This window comes from Convolutriloba macropyga, unplaced genomic scaffold (genome assembly GCF_964194025.1).
Source record: "Convolutriloba macropyga unplaced genomic scaffold, txConMacr16.3 SCAFFOLD_644, whole genome shotgun sequence".
Classification (NCBI taxonomy): domain Eukaryota; kingdom Metazoa; phylum Xenacoelomorpha; order Acoela; family Convolutidae; genus Convolutriloba; species Convolutriloba macropyga.
Window position 1 is genome coordinate 55573 of NW_027449114.1, and position 19699 is coordinate 75271.

The 19699-nt window shown below is 36.5% G+C and overlaps 1 protein-coding gene across 1 annotated transcript in view; it reads left to right on the top strand.

Annotated features, from left to right (window-relative positions):
• Nucleotides 1–19699, top strand: part of LOC142354795 (kelch-like protein 12) — a 41337-nt gene that overhangs the window by 6132 nt on the left and 15506 nt on the right. The window contains exons 4-6 of the mRNA XM_075407170.1: nt 17125–17327; nt 17863–18031; nt 18712–18906. Coding sequence (XP_075263285.1) covers nt 17125–17327; nt 17863–18031; nt 18712–18906 — 567 coding nt within the window. The remainder of the gene's footprint in view (nt 1–17124; nt 17328–17862; nt 18032–18711; nt 18907–19699) is intronic.

Here is a 19699-nt window from a genome sequence, read left to right on the forward strand (position 1 = left end):
CCGCATAGTCCAACGTCGTAAATATTATGGTTCCAATGGACCGATAACATTGGTCATATTTAGTCATAATCCGCGGTTGGTATATGAAAAAACGAGAAAAAGTTCGATTCTTAATCAAGAAGTCATTTGTATACGTATCGCAAATTTTATTCTGTCATTATTCTAATTAATCTTTTCTGACAGTTACTGTTGAATTCAGTCGCACATATCTGCTGGTGTGAAAAAACAGGAAAAGGCTATTTTCATGAGCCAGCTTTCGAGTTGTTTTTTGAGCCTCTTCGAGAGAGAGATAATTTTTCAAAAGTTTGGACAAGTTTTTGGTTATGCGAGCTTAATTTGATAATTTTGAGGTCCGGCGAACCGTAGAAGCTTACGCTGATAATAACTAACGGGCTAATTTTGTTCCTAGTCCAATTTAAGGTCTTCATGGGTTGATATTTAGGCAAGGAGCTTATTCAAAAGAATGCGAGTTTTTTGACAAGCTAAACGACGAATTATTAAATCAGTTTAAATGAAATCAGCGGCATCGGACAACTCTGTAAGTCTTTTGACACAATAGAACCACTTATGACGGTCGGAAGTAGTCATAGTATGTGGTAGGCATATGAAACAACTGAAAAAAAACGCGGTCTTAAATGGAAAAGCAGCTTTAGGTAGTGCACGTTTTTTCAAAAAGAAAATATTTTGCATAGTAAGTGTACAGTTATGCCATGGCCAAATAACAGAAAACCGGAATTTTTACAAGACAACTTTCAAGTTACTTTTTCAGCTCCTTCGAGCGAGAAACAATTTTTCAAAAATAAGGACAAACTTTTGGTTATTTGAGCTAATTATTGATAATTGTGAGGTCCTGCTAAGCTTAGTCAATTAAACTGGTGATAAATAACGACTATTAGTATTCATAGTCCGATATAAGATCAACATAAATAGATATAAAAGCAGAGCTTATTAAAAATAAGTGCGATTTTTTTGACAAGCTAATCGACAAACTGTTTAAACGGAAACAGTTCGAAAGAATTTAGCCGGATCGTTTAGCATTATAAATTTACTGATTTCCTTGGGGCGCTGATCGTCTAATCAATGTTTTTTGCATAATCACGGCCAATCTGCGTGAAAACTTATGTCAGAACCAAGAACCCGACAAAAGGTGAACTTATACATGGCCACTCAATTGTAATACTTTGCTTCTTTGAACGGAAAATAAACCTTCAAAAAATAGGAGAAATCTTTAGTGACAAGAGCTAAATAATGACTAGATTTTGAGATCCTAGAGGGCCTAGACGCAGGTTATAAGTATCCAACAGGCTATAATCAGCCATAGCCCTATAAAGGATCATCGAGAAAAGATAAGAACGAAGAGCTGATTAGAATGCGATTTTTTCACAAGCTAAACAATAGTGTCAAATTTAACAGTTGAAAAGATTGGAGCCAGATCTCCCAGCATCCGAAACAATCTGACTCCAAAGAGGTACCGAACACAGCCTGGGTTGGATAAAATTTCACTAGGCATCCTGAAACACAAATTCTGACCGAAAAAATAGAAACCGCTAAAAATAGAAATTTTCTAATATCGACATTCTTATCTTTTTTTTGCAAAGCCACTGTCCATATTGGTATTTTAGCTCCGTTCTATTGAGCGAGATAAATTTTTGATTACACGAGCTAAAAGTTGAGATCGTATGATAGATAATGTTAAGAATCTGACGTGTTCAAACGCTTCGACTGATAATAATCAACAGTTAAAATTTGTTGCTGGTTCGACATAATATCATCATAGGTTGATAAAGCAAGGAGCTTATTAGAATGAATTAGCATTTTGTGACAAACAAAAACCAAATTAAATGCTTTCAGATTGGATTTTTCCCTTGTCATTAGCTTTCTAAGGCACCAATTAGATCCAGAAAAAGTCACTTTTTTCAGTAGACCGCATAAAAATTGCAACGCTAACTCAAAAAAGCAAACAGTTCAGAAGTTTCCTTTTTTTAAAAGTTTAACCTTATAATGGAATCCTTTGAAATTTTACAGTGTACATGATTGTTACAATTAAATTGTTGCTAAAAGACACTGAAAAAGTCAACTTTCAGAAGACCATTCAAAAAATTCATGTGAGCTTCTTTAAGAGCAGTTTTTAAAAGTTAGGGCCTTTTTTGATTACAGAAGCTAAACATTAATAAATTTGTGTCCTATTAAGCTTAGCTGCTTCTCCTGATGCTAATACGATGTAAGTTTCTACGATGTAGGCAGGTCAAATCTCTCGGACTCTGGTGGGAGAAGTCAGGTATGATGTTAGAATCAGCAAAATTTCTGCTTCAATTAAAGTTTACGTGTACAGTCCGTCAATCATTTACCTCTTTTTGTCATAAGGTACCGGAGAGCTAAGGCAGCATTCGGCTTTGACAAAAACAGGAAAAGGCTATTTTCATGAGCCAGCTTTCGAGTTGTTTTTTGAGCCTCTTCGAGAGAGAGATAATTTTTCAAAAGCTTGGACAAGTTTTTGGTTATGCGAGCTTAATTTGATAATTTTGAGGTCCGGCGAACCTTAGAAGCTTACGCTGATAATAACTAACGGGCTAATTTTGTTCCTAGTCCAATTTAAGGTCTTCATGGGTTGATATTTAGGCAAGGAGCTTATTCAAAAGAATGCGAGTTTTTTGACAAGCTAAACGACGAATTATTAAATCAGTTTAAATGAAATCAGCGGCATCGGACAACTCTGTAAGTATTTTGACACAAAAGAACCACTTATGACGGTCGGAAGTAGTCATAGTATGTGGTAGGCATATGAAACAACTGAAAAAAAACGCGGTCTTAAATGGAAAAGCAGCTTTAGGTAGTGCACGTTTTTTCAAAAAGAAAATATTTTGCATAGTAAGTGTACAGTTATGCCATGGCCAAATAACAGAAAACCGGAATTTTTACAAGACAACTTTCAAGTTACTTTTTCAGCTCCTTCGAGCGAGAAACAATTTTTCAAAAATAAGGACAAACTTTTCGTTATTTGAGCTAATTATTGATAATTGTGAGGTCCTGCTAAGCTTAGTCAATTAAACTGGTGATAAATAACGACTATTAGTATTCATAGTCCGATATAAGATCAACATAAATAGATATAATAGCAGAGCTTATTAAAAATAAGTGCGATTTTTTTGACAAGCTAATCGACAAACTGTTTAAACGGAAACAGTTCGAAAGAATTTAGCTGGATCGTTTAGCATTATAAATTTACTGATTTCCTTGGGGCGCTGATCGTCTAATCAATGTTTTTTGCATAATCACGGCCAATCTGCGTGAAAACTTATGTCAGAACCAAGAACCCGACAAAAAGTGAACTTTTACATGACCACTCAATTGTAATACTTTGCTTCTTTGAACGGAAAATAAACCTTCAAAAAATAGGAGAAATCGTTAGTGACAAGAGCTAAATAATGACTAGATTTTGAGATCCTAGAGGGCCTAGACGCAGGTTATAAGTATCCAACAGGCTATAATCAGCCATAGCCCTATAAAGGATCATCGAGAAAAGATAAGAACGAAGAGCTGATTAGAATGCGATTTTTTCACAAGCTAAACAATAGTGTCAAATTTAACAGTTGAAAAGATTGGAGCCAGATCTCCCAACATCCGAAACAATCTGACTCCAAAGAGGTACCGAACACAGCCTGGGTTGGATAAAATTTCACTAGGCATCCTGAAACACAAATTCTGACCGAAAAAATAGAAACCGCTAAAAATAGAAATTTTCTAATATCGATATTCTTATCTTTTTTTTTGCAAAGCCACTGTCCATATTGGTATTTTAGCTCCGTTCTATTGAGCGAGATAAATTTTTGATTACACGAGCTAAAAGTTGAGATCGTATGATAATGTTAAGAACCTGACGTGTTCAAACGCTTCGACTGATAATAATCAACAGTTAAAATTTGTTGATGGTTCGACATATCATCATAGGTTGATAAAGCAAGGAGCTTATTAGAATGAATTAGCATTTTGTGACAAACAAAAACTAAATAAAATGCTTTCAGATTGGAATTTTCCCTTGTCATTAGCTTTCTAAGGCACCAATTAGATCCAGAAAAAGTCACTTTTTTCAGTAGACCGCATAAAAATTGCAACGCTAACTCAAAAAAGCAAACAGTTCAGAAGTTTCCTTTTTTTAAAAGTTTAACCTTATAACTGAATCCTTTGAAATTTTACAGTGTACATGATTTTTACAATTAAATTGTTGCTAAAAGACACTGAAAAAGTCAACTTTCAGAAGACCATTCAAAAAATTCATGTGAGCTTCTTTAAGAGCAGTTTTTAAAAGTTAGGGCCTTTTTTGATTACAAAGCTAAACATTAATAAATTTGTGTCCTATTAAGCTTAGCTGCTTCTCCTGATGCTAATACGATGTAAGTTTCTACGATATAGGCAGGTCAAATCTCGGACTCTGGTGGGAGAAGTCAGGTATGATGTTAGAATCAGCAAAATTTCTGCTTCAATTGAAGTTTACGTGTACAGTCCGTCAATCATTTACCTCTTTTTGTCATAAGGTACCGGAGAGCTAAGGCAGCATTCGGCTTTGACAAAACGAATGATTGAGCGATCTTTGCGTTGAACTTCTGTAAAGATCAAAACAGTTCAAGCAAAATATTTTGACGGTTGGGATTGTCAAAGATCTTCCGAGGAAATTTCTTTTACAGCAGTCGTCAGAAACCTCATGCGTCAATTCTATCGGAGCCGTAAAAGGCAGATTGTCTACTAGATCACAAAGAATGTTACGCCCTCGTTTGCCTCGATATGCCCAATCGTTCTTCAAATCAAGATTCAGCTAATGCTCATCATTAAGTTCAGTTTTTCTTAGCATAAATGTCTATCAGACAAAGTGTTTAACCATACTTCGCCTGGTTCTGATGCATTTTGAGCATCGGGCAAGTTGAAAGAACGGAAATCTTGACCTGGATATGGAATTCCAATTATCCGAAGCATGCAGTTATTGCACTGGCATTCAACTAAGTTTCGATTTCCTAAACGAGGAAAAGTTTATAACTAGAAACAAGGCAATAAAATAGAAAATTTTAGAACGAAAGAGCAGTAGCTTTTGTTTCGTAAAAATTTAAAGGAAGATCCATAATTTAAAAACGTCATCCCACTGTGGTCTTTTCTTTCTCAGCCAGAAAGCTGTCAACTCAAGATCTTCGAAGCACGCGGGCTTTGGTGGAAGATTGGCAATTGCGAATTGATTTCGAAGCTGACTTCATTTTCTTAAGAAACCTTGAAAACTCCGGCATCATGTTCAACACTAACAGGCAGTATTATGTCATTGACGTCCTCTTTCACCTTTTCTCGTGAAAAAAATAGAGTCGATGTTCTTCTGAACAATTGTTACAAATTGGTCGTTAAATTCCAACATCCATCGACAACCCAATCCAGAAACCTTCAAGAATTTTGTCTGCGCTAAATGGTACTCTGTCTCAAGTTACTTCTATGAGGGAACAATTTTAGGTGAATTCAACGCACGTTTTAACTTGCTCAATTCATCAGCTTCAGCATCAGGTGTTACATACTTCGTTACAATAAAAGACACGTACACCACGAAGTTTGAGTTCAGTGGTTCATTTGGCAAAATCTCATTTTCGGTAGAACCACTCTAGCAGCTGGGTTCAACAGTGGAGTTACTGGTGTCAGGAGGAGCAATTTCAGACAAATCACCAACTTCAACGTCTGCGGTTTCAGAAAAGTTAGGAGACAAGGTAAGAAAACGTAAGGAAGTCAAAAGTTTTTCTAGGTGTTCGCCGAAATTGTCCTCACTAGATTTGGCAAAATGAACTTCCCGCCCTTCTTCATTGGACTACTTGAGGAAAATCTTCGAACCTGTGCAAACTTTGTCGTTTCCCTCGATCCTTTCGCACACAAAATCGGCGGCGTTTCCGTGAAATACTTTAAAATTGAATCAATCATACTGGTTTCTCTTTTCAGTGCAGCGCGGGGATAGCTGATTGCTTCAACGTCGGCAGTTCCATGGAGTGGGGCGAATGGACACTTACAGTCAGGTTTGCCCCAAAAAATCCGTAGAAAACCAATAGATCTTCTTGTTGATCTCCTTGATAACTTTCAACTGAATACACTGACTTCATTCGATTATTAAGTACTCGCAGTTAGAAACTCAATGATTTGCAAATTGAGCTGCACCTAACATTGCTCTCGACCTTTTGCGTCCGTCGGCTGACTTGATTACTGAAGTTGGTTTTCATCAGTTTCTCATCTTCGTGATCAGTGTATTCAAAAATTGCCCACAGACCAGTCTGGCAGTTTTTCTCAGGGTTAACCCATCACCTTCATAATATATGCCGTAGCTACCAAAAGAGTCAAAGTTGATTTTGAATTTTGCCTCTTTGCATTGACTCTAATTCTCAGCAAACAATCAAACGTTTTATAATACTGTCGTTTTCGATCAAAATCTTGTTTTCTTCATGTGCAATCGATCAACCATACACTCGACATCTCTTCCTTCCCGACGAACAATTTCAGAAAAAACTTGTGTATCACTTTGTGCTAGCAGTACACCTTTTTTGCCTGCGTCTCATTTTATACTGAAAAACTCTAAAGTCTAGTTTGACTGTAAGAAGGCCGAAACGGACAATTAAAGAAGTTAGGGTCAGGAAAAATTTATAAGAATCAGGAAATAACTGTAAATAGTCAATCACCAAAACATCATTTATGCTGAAGAGCATCAATGAACGGACCACTACCTACTCCAGAAATGAGTTAGTCAGTTCTTGCTTAGCTCCTTTTACACAGCGCTTCTCTAACTAGACACGTTTGATTGGCTGCGTTTCGTGCGTCTTTCAAGGGAAATACTGGGTTTCGGGGATATTTCCTTGCAACCACGTATCAGAAATTAAAAGGGTAATAACGGTTCAACATCAGGTAATTTTCCCTTACAGCAAGTTCAATGTCTTGAAAATTTACAAAATTTTAAGAGCATAACGTTTAAAAGTTGGTTGTCGTTAATTTGTGTAGTTAAAAACTGCTAAAAGCAACAAGTTATGACACAGGAGACTCTATCAAAATCCTACTGCCTCTGTGAATCAACTCTTCGGCGCTGTGCCGTTTTTCTTCCGCCCGGGCTCAGCATTTTCGTTTGCAGCTCGCCTTCGACTTTGTCACGAATTATCTTTCTGTCTAGCACCCGGCCAAATTTAGACGGTTCAGGTCCGGCCTAAATCTGTGGACAAATATTTTCCTTTGTACTCACAAGCAGGGTCCAACTTGCTGTCCTTGGTAATGAAATATTCTTTTGCTTATTCTTTTCCGCGAAGCATCATGTTTTCAGAATTTTAATGCTCCCTGTTTGAAGCTTTGCTGTCTTCTGACCTTCGTTTTCTCTTTATGCTTTTCGTCTAATTTTTCCCCAGCTGTTAAATGACACACGCTTCAATATTGTCACAAGTATTATTTCCAACATTGCTTTTCTTGAGTTGTGAGAATAATTCGATTAGTTTGATTTTGGCAACCGTAGAACTATCTTTCTTCATCTTTTCTGGTTTCAGATACTAGGGCACAATTTCGTCTTTGTGCTGGCTGAATTCCGTCCTCGGACAAGACAGAAGAATCAGACTACGAATTATTGGAACTGCAGTAGAAAACCTCAACACTAATTCTTTTAAGAGTTCTGTTTTCAATCATTTTCTGAAAAACGTTATTAAGAGTCTTTTAAAATGTTGCAATTTTCAGCAAAGTCTGATGAGAGTCCTAACTGATTTCATTTTTATTGAAAGTATGCCGGCTATAGAGAGTCGAAACAGAGGAGATGCAAATTATTTTCAAGGCAAAATAAACATTCAAACCAGCCACGCGTGGCAATGACTTCAACTCCACCTGGCGTTAGCCTGTTTTGGCGTCAGCGATAGGTGAGCGGTCTAGTGCACCCTTTTGTGGTTGAGCAGAAAGTTCGGGGTTTTATCTTTTTGGCGGAAAATCCATGAATAAAGACGGGCAATAGCAGATGCATAACCACCAGGGAGTAGCATAATGTCAATTTGATTACTCTTTTTGCAGCTCTTTACACGAAAATCAGATCTGAGAAGTTCTCAAATCTTGCAACGACTTAATGGAAATTGATTTTAGGAGAAAAAAAGAAAACCAACTAATCAATGTTATATTTTTGGTAACCATGTAGGAATTTCAAATGAAATCGAAAAATATTGCCAAGATAACAGCGAAAACTTGAACATTCAACCCGAAAGGCATCGAGACTTTATTACCTTTCACTTCATATATATACATACATACGTACGTCCTATACACACAAATAAACATATTCAAATTAAAAAACAGCTATGAATACACCCAAAAAGCTGAGCAACAGTCGTTTCAGCTTCTTTATAGCCTGTAAGGAACAAAAATTCTACAAACTGAATTGGTTTGCACCAGTACACGCCTTCTCAAAAGCACTGCTCGGATCTGTAGTTCAATTCCGCTCAACGCGGATTCGAAACTTCTCTAGATCAGAGGAACATCGAGGCAGAGATTTCTTCCGTCAGCTTGCCACCAATCTGTTGATTAATCAAGGTGAATTTTTCATAATTGTGAAAAATTGCATTAAGGCAGCGTCCGAAAGCAAATGGGCCGTTATATGAAAAAGTCCTTTAAATTAATTTTTCTAGATGGGTTCTTTGTCAGTGCTTAATGAAGGTTTAGGGTATTCTTTACAGAGCCATTAAAGTTTTTCCTCAACGTTAGTTTTGGATCGCAACCATTGGTTTTCAGCTGTCATCTCTTGTGTGTGTTTTTTTTTATTTTCATCAACTTTTCGAACTCCCTGGAAACCATGTATTTTGTCATCATGCAGACCATTAAGGAGAAACTGCACCTGCTAAATGACTCTGACTTCTCAGTTATCTTAGCTTTTAACGAGAGCCTGAAATTGTGAATACAAACGTCAAAACGACTATTCCGCTTAAATAGACGAAAAATTTAAATTTGCAAGCTTCTTTAAACGTTTCAATTGTTCTAATAAACGAAGTACCTATCGTAAACCTAATCAACCGTCGTTTAGGCAGTTGTTACGACTACACCGTGGTCCTTTTATGTTTTTTTGATGTCGCAAAAGTATTCAGATCAACACATATCGACTTTGCAGCTGAGCTTCTCAATTTTTGACGTCTCAGCACCTTTTTTCCTCTTCTATTTAGCTGCTGCTGCACCTTGGATGCTGGTGACTTGTATCATTGTCCTCCTGCTTTTTAAATCGTTCCCCTCAAATAGAAATAGGAACGCATTATCAGCGTTACACATTTTGCAAGAAGGACTTCATAAATTTTTGATTGCAGAAATCAATGCTTTTGAAACAGAACTCTTTTTCTGGAACAGTTATTTTTAGATCGAAGAGAGAACTGTCCTGAAATTTTATTAGAGCCTCGTGATTTTTCTGACAATAGCAGACTCTGTTATTATTAATGACGTAAGAAAAAATTCAATGCATTTTGCGCCGCATCATTGATCAATTTGCAAACAATTTTCAAGTTGTTGGTTACAACAGCTATTTTTTAAAAATTGTTTTTCAGATTCCGACTAGTTAAGTTTTTCTAATGATGATAACTAACTGGTCAAAGGTAGTCATAGTGCAATATGTTACCATTATTAGTAGATATTTAAGAGGAAAGTTTATTGCGGCGATTTCTAGTTTGGAATCGGCTTCAATTGACCTTCAATTAGAATTTAAATAACAGTTTTTGATTTATATAGTGAGGACAAAGTAATTTTTAAAACGAGTTCATTCATGTATGAGCAAAAACCTCAATCCTCTCTTGAACTAAAAACTCAAATTTCCTAGCATAGCGAGAAAGGAGCTTATTAGAAGTTGAGAATTTTTGGGCAAGCTAAACGACAAACTATTCTAAATTCACAGTTGAACAGAAAGGATCCGAATCGTCGAGCGTCGTAATTTAATGGCTCCAAGAGACAGCTATACGCGGTCAAATTTAGTCATAATTTGCAATTGGTTTATGAAAAAACAAGAAAATTGCGGTCCTGAATCAAAAAGGTGATTTTTATGTATCACAGCTTTTATTCCAATATGATTGTTCTGATTACATCTTTTGGTTTATAACTGTTCAAATGAGTGGTACAGTTATGTTTGGGCCGAAAACGAGAAAAGCCAACTCGAGTTGTGAGAATAATTAAATGAGTTCGATTTTGGCAACCGTAAAACTATCTTTCTTCATTTTGGCTGGTTTCAGGTACTAAGGCACAATTGCGTCTTTTTGCTGCCTGAATTCCGTCCTCGGACAAGACAGAAGAATCAGACTACGAATTGTTGGAACTGGAGTAGAAAACCTCAACACTAATTCTTTTAAGAGTTCTATTTCAGATCATTTTTCGAAAAACTTTAATAAACGGCCTTAAAATGTTGCAATTTTCACAAAAGTCTGATGAGAATCTTAACTGATTTAATTTTTATTTAAAAAATACCAGCTAAAGAAAGTCGGAACTGAGGAGATGGAAACTACTTTCAAAGCAAAAAAAAAATTTCAAACTTGCCACGCTTAGCAATAACTCCAACTCCGCCTGGCACTAGAATGTTTTGCCCTCAGCGTTAGGTGAGCAGGCCAGTGCACCCTTTCGTTGTTGAGCACAAAGTTTCGGGTTTTGTCTTCTTGACGGAAAATCCATGATTAAATACGTGTAAAAATAGCAGATGCATCACCACCAGGTAGTAGCATAATGTCAATTTGATTACTCTTTTTGCAGCGCTTGACACGAAAATCAGATCTGAGAAGTTCCCAAATCTTGCAACGACTTGTCAATGTCCTACTAATCAATGTTATGTTTTTGGTACAAATGTAGGAATTTCAAATGAAATCGAAAAATATTGCCAAGATAACAGCGAAAACTTGAACATTCAACACGAAAAGCATCGAGACTTTATTACCTTTCACATCATATATATACATGCATACGTATGTCCTATACATATAAGTAAACATATTCAAATTAAAAATTAGCGATGAATACACCCAAAAAGCTAAGCAACAGTCGTTTCAGCTTCTTTATAGCCTGTAAGGAACAAAAAATCTACAAACTGAATTGGTTTGCACCAGTACAAGCCTTCTCAAAAGCACTGCTCGGATCTGTGGTACAATTCCGCTCAACGCGGATTTGAAACTTCTCCTCTAGATCAGAGGAACATCGAGGCAGAGAGATTTCCGTCAACTTGCCACCAATCTGTTGATTAGTCAAGGTGGAATTTTCTTAAATGTGAAAAATTGCATTAAGGCAGCGTCCGAAAGCAAATGGGCCATTGTATGAAACAAAGTCCTTTAAATTAATTTTTCTAGATGGGTTCTTTGTCAGTGCTTAATGAAGGTTTAGGGTATTCTTTACAGAGCCATTAAAGTTTTTCCTCAACGTAAGTTTTGGATCGCAACTATTGGTTTTCAGCTGTCATCTCGCGTGTTTTTTTTTAAAATTTTCATCAACTTTTCGAACTCTGCAACAACACCAGTGATATTGGTCAGCAAATAACGACTGCTGCCTCCCTGGAAACCATGTATTTTGTCATCATGCAGACCATTAAGGAGAAACTGCACCTGCTAAATGGCTCTGACTTCTCAGTTATGTTAGATTTATTGAGAGCCTGAAACTGTGAATACAAACGTCGAAACGGCTACTCCGCTTACATAGACCAAAAATTTAAATTTGCAAGCTTCTTTAAACGTTTTAAGTGTTATATTAAAAGAAGTACCTATCGTAAACCTAATCAACCGTGGTTTAGGCAGTTGTTACGACTACGCCGTGGTCCTTATATGTTTTTCTGATGTCGCAAATGTATTCGGATCAAAACATATCTACTTTGCAGATGAGCTTCTCAATTTTTGGGCGTTTCAGCACCTTTTTTCCGCTTGTATTTAGCGGCTGCTGCACCTTGGGTGCTGGTGACTTGAATCGTTGTCCTCATGCTGTTTATCTTGTTCCCCTCATATAGAAACAGGAACACATCAGCCTAACACAATGCAAAAAATGTTTCAAAAAACTTTTGCTTGCAGAAATCAATGCTTTTGAAATAGAACTCCTTTTCTGGAACAGTTTTTTTTGACCGGAGAGAGCCTGAAATTTTTGTGGAGCCTTGCTTTTTTCTGTCGATAGCAGACTCTGTTATTATTAATGACGTAAGAAAAAATTGATTACAATTTGCGCCGCATCATTGATCAATTTGCAAACAATCTCAAGTTGTTGGTTACAACAGCTATTTTTTAAAAATTGTTTTCCAGATCCCGACTAGATAAGTCTTTTCTAATGATGATAACTAACTGGTCAACAGTAGTCATAGTGCAATATGTTACCATTATTAGTAGATATTTAAGAGGAAAGTTTATTGCGGCGATTTCTAGTTTGGAATCGGCTTCAATTGACCTTCAATTAGAATTTAAATAACAGTTTTTGATTTATTTAGTGAGAACAGAAATCTTTTTTAAAACCAGGTTAGTATCGTAAGAGCAAAAACCTCAATCAACTCTTGAACTAAAAACTCAAATTTCCTAGCATAGGAAAAATGACGTCACGCGTACGTATGGAGTTGCTCAGTCATAGAAGTCAATGAAAAAAATTAGTATTTTGAGCTGTTGAGGCAAAATCGAAAGTCCCCGTTGAGAACCTACCCGGCTCAGATACTTCTACTTAAGAGGAATAACAGGCTGAAAGTAGCCGTAGTCAGATATATGATAATCGAATTGCGATATTTGGGAAAGGAGCTTATTAGAATTTGCGAATTTTTGGGCAAGCTAAACGACAAACTATTCTAAATTCACAGTTGAACAGAAAGGATCCGAATCGTCGAGCGTCGTAATTTAATGGCTCCAAGAGACAGCTATACGCGGTCAATTTTAGTCATAATTTGCAATTCGTTTATGAAAAAACAAGAAAATTGCGGTCCTGAATCAAAAAGGTGATTTTTATATGTATCACAGCTTTTATTCCAATATGATTCTGATTACATCTTTTGGATAATAACTGTTCAAATGAGTGGTACAGTTATGCCTGGGCCGAAAACGAGAAAAGCCAACTCGAGTTGTGAGAATAATTAGATGAGTTCGATTTTGGCAACCGTAAAACTATCTTTCTTCATTTTGGCAGGTTTCAGGTACTAGGGCACAATTTCGTCTTTTTGCTGCCTGAATCGCGTCCTCGGACAAGACAGAAGAATCAGACTACGAATTTTTGGAACTGGAATAGAAAACCTCAACACTAATTCTTTTAAGAGTTCTATTTTAGATTTTTTTTCGAAAAATAAAAGTATTTTAAAATGTTGCAATTTTCACAAAAGTCTGATGAGAATCTTAACTGATTTCATTTTTACTGAAAAAATACCAGCTAAAGAAAGTCGGAACTGAGGAGATGCAAACTAATTTCGAGGCAAACAAACATTCAAACCTGCCACGCTTAGCAATAACTCCAACTCCGCCTGGCACTAGACTGTTTTGCCCGCAGCGTTCGGTGAGCAGGCCAGTGAACCCTTTTGTTGTTGAGCTCAAAGTTTCGGGTTTTATCTTCTTAACGGAAAATCCATAAATAAATACGGGCAATGGCAGATGCATCACCACCAGGGATTAGCATAATGTCAAACTGATTACTCTTTTTGCAGCTCTTTACACAAAAATTAGATCTGAGATGTTCTCAAATACTGAAACGACATTATAGAAAATGATTTTAGGAGAAACAAAGAACCAACTAATCAATATTGTTTTTGATATACATGTAGGATAAGTTTTAAATGAAATCGAAATGTATTTCAAAAACTTAAATATTCAACTCAAAGGCATCGCATCGAGACTTCATTACCTTTCACATCATACACATACATACGTACATCATATACATACAAGTAAACATATTCGAATTAAAAAACAGCAATGAATACATACCTTTCACATCATACATACATGCATACTTACATCATATACATACAAGTTAACATATTCGAATTAAAAAACAGCAATTAATACAAACAAAAAGCTGAGCAACAGTAATTTCAGCTTCTTTATAGCCTGTTCGGAGCAAAAAAATCTACAAACTGAATTGGTTTGCACCAGTGCAAGCCTTCTCAAAAGCACTGCTCGGATCTGTGGAACAATTCCGCTTATCGCAGATTCTAAACCTCTCCTAAATCAGAGGAACATCGACGCAGAGATTTTTCGTCAATTTGCCACCAATCTGTTGATTAATCAAGGTGAGTTTTTCATACACGTGAAAAATTTCTCCCAGGCAGCGTCCGAAAGCAGATGTACGTATGGAGTTGCTGAGTCATAGAAGTAACTGAACAAAATTAGTATTTTGACCTTTTGAAGCAAAATCGAAAGTCGTCTTAGTGAACCTACCCAGCTCAGATACTTCTAAGAGGATTAACACTCTGAAACTAGCCGTAGTGAGATATAAGGTAATCGAATTGCGATATTTGAAAAAAGCTAATCAGAAAATGAGAATTTTGGACAACATCTTTCGGACAATAGTTGTCCAAATGAGTGTTACAGTTATGCAATGGTCAGAAAAACGAGAAATGCGAACTCTTATAGCGCAACTTTAAGTTACAATTTCAGCTCACTTGAGCTAGAGGGAAATTTTCAAAAATTAGTCCTAGTTTTTGGTTACATGAGCTAGATATTGATGACTTTGAGGTCCTATCAAATTTAGACTCTTATTTTTTGATAACTAGCAGATTACAATCAGTCATAGTCCGACAAAAAACTGTTAAAAAGAGATGCAGATTTGCTCCTGTACAAAAAAGTTTAAACGATTTTACTCAACAGAGCCTCAAAACGTTCAGAAATGGTCATATTTCGCTTTTCTTTCGAAAGAATTTTTTCTAACATTAGTCGGTTTATGTTTTATAAAGTTATTATTCGGTTCCTATCTTTCACATAATCACAGTCTGAATCATTGGCAGAGTTATGCCCGTTTTAAAAGGAGGCAAGTCATGAATTGGCAAAAACTTCAATACAGCATTGACCTATTAACTCAAGTTAACTAGCATTTTTAAGTTTACTAGTTTAGGACTGTCAAACTAGAGTAAAAAATTGTTACCATTCATAGTTTGCGGAGATTTCAATGTTGATATAAATCGACAAATTCAGTAATTAACTTTGAGTACAATTGCCGCCAATAATTTTTTGGGAGTTACCAACGCAAGTAACCGAGTCTACATTGTCATGTTTGGATCATCCTATCAAAATTTTGTAAGCGATAAAGCAGAGGTACTGCTACATCAAAGCTGCTCTGATCACTAAACCTATTCGGATAAATTGGACATTATACAGAGTCAAAAGAGCACCATCCATTGTTCAGGGAAAATCCATTCGGCAAAAACTCGGTCTTTGTAGAGGAAATACTTAAGCGACTTTTATTAAGAATTGATCAAAAACAGAGCAAAGAGTGTTTTCACTTAACCCATCGATTGCTTTTAACATCTTTAATGATTTTGAAAGTTTCTAATATTTTTGCTCCTATAAGACAGCCACAAAGCGATTTCCAAAAAATGAGAACAGAAGAATAGGAAACTGAATAACTTAAGATCAGAAAGGTACATACATCATCATAAGTGGCAAAAGGAACATGAACAATATTGCTCTGCTAGAAACCTCCTAAGTCTTTGAGAAAATAGTTTGGTTTAGCATATCGTGAATCCAAGAAATGCTTTTGTCCTAACAAATTCAGATCTAACATTAATAACAAAAGATAAAATTAATTTTTAAGTCTGCTGGGTGGCAATGTCCTCAATAATTCACATGTGTCAATTCTGGAAAGATCATAATCAGCCGTCAGCCCTGGAAAATACATGGTTATCAGTAAGTTTTTTATCAATGTTGCGTGCGTCATTAGCGATCACTTCGCAGTTAACAGTGCACCGATTCTGAATAGGGTTCGAATGTCATTTTTTATCAACTGAAACATTCAAGGAAATTATAAGTGACCTGAATAATATATCTTCTACTGACGAAGACTTTGTTATTAACATTTTAGCTACATTATTGGAACCAGAGAATATCGATTTTCTAACTTGTCGCATCAATTATTCAAAGATGTTGAATTTGCCTCCCTCCATCAAAAACAACAAGTTTTACCTCTGCAACAATCCGGGTTGAAATTGGATGAAAACAACTGCAGGCCAGTTTCACTAATCGTACGGAGAAAAATTTTCGTAATGACAATGTTTAACTGCGACTATTCTTACTTTGAAAACTTTTCTCTTTACTTTATTACAGTTTGGTTTTCGCAACAAACAGCTCAGTTGAAGCACGTGTTGAGTTTACGGAAAAGTTGATATACCAATCCCTTTATAGTTGTCTGTACACTTTTTTCTTCGATCTAGAGATTGTTTTTGACACAATTCATCTTATTTTCATGCTTCTGAAGTTAGAATGCTGAGGAATTAGAGGAAATGCGTTTAAATGTCTGGAACCCTATATTCAATACAATACAAAGTTTGTATTGAACTGGTGTTTTCTCAAATTGGGAGCAAGTAAAGTATGGCATTCCTCAGGGATCAATTCTTGGCCCTCTTCTTTTTACTATTTATATGAATGATTTACATTTAGCTTGCGAAAAGCTTGATGTTGTTTCCTTTGCTGACGACACCAGCTGCAGTAGTGCAGACACTATTAAACTATAAAATAAATTGATGCCACATAAAATAATACCGAGAGATTTTGAAAGTTTTGATTGCAAAAGAGATTTCAAGTTTTTGTCATAATTCAAAAGATTCTCATTTGGTTTGTAATCACGAATTAGCGAGGTTTATTTATGAAATCTAATTTTTGTTTCTTTGTGAAGCTTATTATCACGGTCGGAGGCACATATTCACTGTTACCATATTAGATAACAAACCTAAGATTAAACTTCTGATGCAAGGGTAGTGTTGAAAAGACGTTGTGAATATCCTCGTTGACTGCCCCCCCCCCCCCCCCTCCCCATCGCAATGTTTATATAATTTTCATTATCATATATTTTGCCTTTTTGTAGGAATTTATCTTCTTTCTGGCAGTTATTCATGTGGTTTTTTTTTGCGTGAAGAGTTTTTGGACCGACGTTTTTATTTTTTCGTCCTCAAAAACGGGATATAGTATGGTGTATCATTGCAACTATTTACAGGTTGACAGTGAAGAGCCAGTTTATGAAGCGGTGATCAAGTGGGTCTGTCATCGTCTAGAGGAGAGACGGGTCTTCTTTGCAACCCTATTGGAGCACGTGCGCTTGCCTCTACTGTCCCCACAATACATAACAGACGTGCTTGACCAGGAACCACTCATCAGAACTAGTTTTGTGTGCCGAGATCTGTTGGACGAAGCTAAGAGGTTAATTAACTACCTTAGAAATGATAGGTCAGAAAGCAGAAAGTCTGTCAATGCAATAGATGTAAGCATAATGATTGCATTAATTGTTTAATTTGTTTTAACTTTCTATTACGTTTTACCGTACGATCGCTTAAAGGGGGTCAACGGCGGCTGTTTTCTGGCATTTTGTCGGCTATGTTTCGGATATTAGCTAAGATTTATGTTTTTACAGTCAATGCTTTTCTTCTGATTTGTTTGGTTCTCCAATATCGGTTATGAGAAATGGAGGGACGTATTGTGCACTGAAAGAGGCATCTGTTGGATTTAGCTGCCAGTAGGACATTAATGTGTATGGACCGCAGCAAGGTGCCTAGTTCCAGCTCAGCCTTTTCTTGCTAAATGGTTGTAGATAATTCTGCTGAATTTGTCTTCGTAGTTCAAGCAGCACGACCACCAATGATCATAACAGAGAAATTTTAGTCTCTAGTTGGAGACTCGGTGGTAAAGATACAAAAAAAATCCTCCCTCCCCCATTTATTTCCGTAATGTTAACCAGGTATCACCTTCGACCAGACATGCGGTCCAAACTTGAGAGCCGGAAGACACTGCCAAGAGTGAGTCTGAAGGAATTTCTGGTCATCGTGGGTGGATTCGGACTCAACCAGCAGCCAATTGATGTGGTTGAGCAATTCGAGAGCAAAAACAACGAGTGGTCAATGTTGCCGGTGAGATCCGAAATCATAGAGCTTATTGTAATGAAATGTTCCTGTCCTGTGCATGTGTTCATTGATGGGATCTATTCTACCCCCCCCCCCCCCCCCACCCCAAGTTTCGTGGGCATTTTTTACAAAGCGCTATTAAGTGCTTTTATATCGACTAACGTGGTATACAACGACTTAAAATTTGTTAGTGGGAGGCATAAAAAACGAAACCTGCAATTTGTCATGTGATAGTAACAATTTATTAATCTGTGGTGATATAAACCTGATTTGAGGCCAAATTTCCCTCCATAAATTATGCGCCCTTTTGTTATGGAGAACGTGCAATTATAGATGAAAATTTTATTTGTAATATATCACATGCATTATGAATTAGATCGCACTTGCGAGTTTGAAAATGATGAAGGTCTGCTGTGCCGGAAGTAACCTATATACATAACCAGGGGTAAAGTGCCACAAACTTTCAGTATTTATAAGCTTGCAAAGTGCGCGTTTTGGGCAAGATCACCCGACTCTGTGGAAGTCACTTCAAAATTCTGGCTGAACATCTCGAATCGCTATGAAGTGACGAGCGCCAGAAGTGTCTTCAGGCAGAGTCACATAACCTATAATGAAGCCTTAAAAGCAGGTAGACAATACGATCAACTATATCTCTTGTTCAACTCATAGATCTGATGTATTTACAGCCGTTGCCCTCCCGTCGTCGCTACGTCTCTGCAACCCAACTGGGAGGCAACATCTATGTAGTGGGAGGATACGACAATGCCAACAGACTGAATTCTGTGTGTATGCTTGATCCATGCAGAAGCATGCAGTGGAAGAATGTGGCCAGCATGAACATCCGGAGAGGACTGGCAGGTGTCGTGTCATACAGAGACAAAGTTAGACTCCTAATTGTTAGAACGGGATGTTAAGAGGAATTTCGTTCTTCCATGATTGGATTGGAAAACGAAATGAATGTTACTATAATAATTGTAGCTGTAAGCTGAGCGGAGCTATATTGCGGTGCTCTTAGTTTTTTTACGACTCGAAGGTTTTTTTTTTACCGGAAGTACTATTCGTTCAGACGCTGTTTTTACCTAAAAGCGAAAGAGTAAAATTGTCGTGTGAACTAATTTTTTCTGAGCGAGAGAAGTTTTTGATCATTTGCTGCGTTTAGTGAATGACTTTTTGACTTTGAAAAGTAGTTTTTGACTGAATGGCACATATAGATAACCGTATAGATTGTAATTTGGTTTTTTGTAGAAAAAATTTTTGTTCGATGCTATATTGAAGTGTAAACCTCGGAAATTGATACAACAGTGTTTTGCATAGCCTGAAAATGCGTTTGAAGTTAAAATTGACACATATTTCCCGATTTTTTTAGTTAATTTTTCTCTGGATCATTGTCTCGGATGACTCGTTGTATTTTCTATGTCTCGAATGCTAAACAAAGAAATGTATTTTTTTTTTATTTTTTATTTTGATTTTTAACTTCCATAATCATGAATTAGTCTTTTTGTTACGGTGTTTGTTACATGGTGTCCATATTCTTTGTATTCTAGTTTGTGTGCTTCTAGCTTTGTCCTTGCTTCTTCCTTTACATTTGTTGTATTGATTTTTAGTTGTTAAAAAATTTGAATGATTTCAGTTTCTTGATTTTTGTCATTTCTGTTTGCAATTGATTTCATTCAA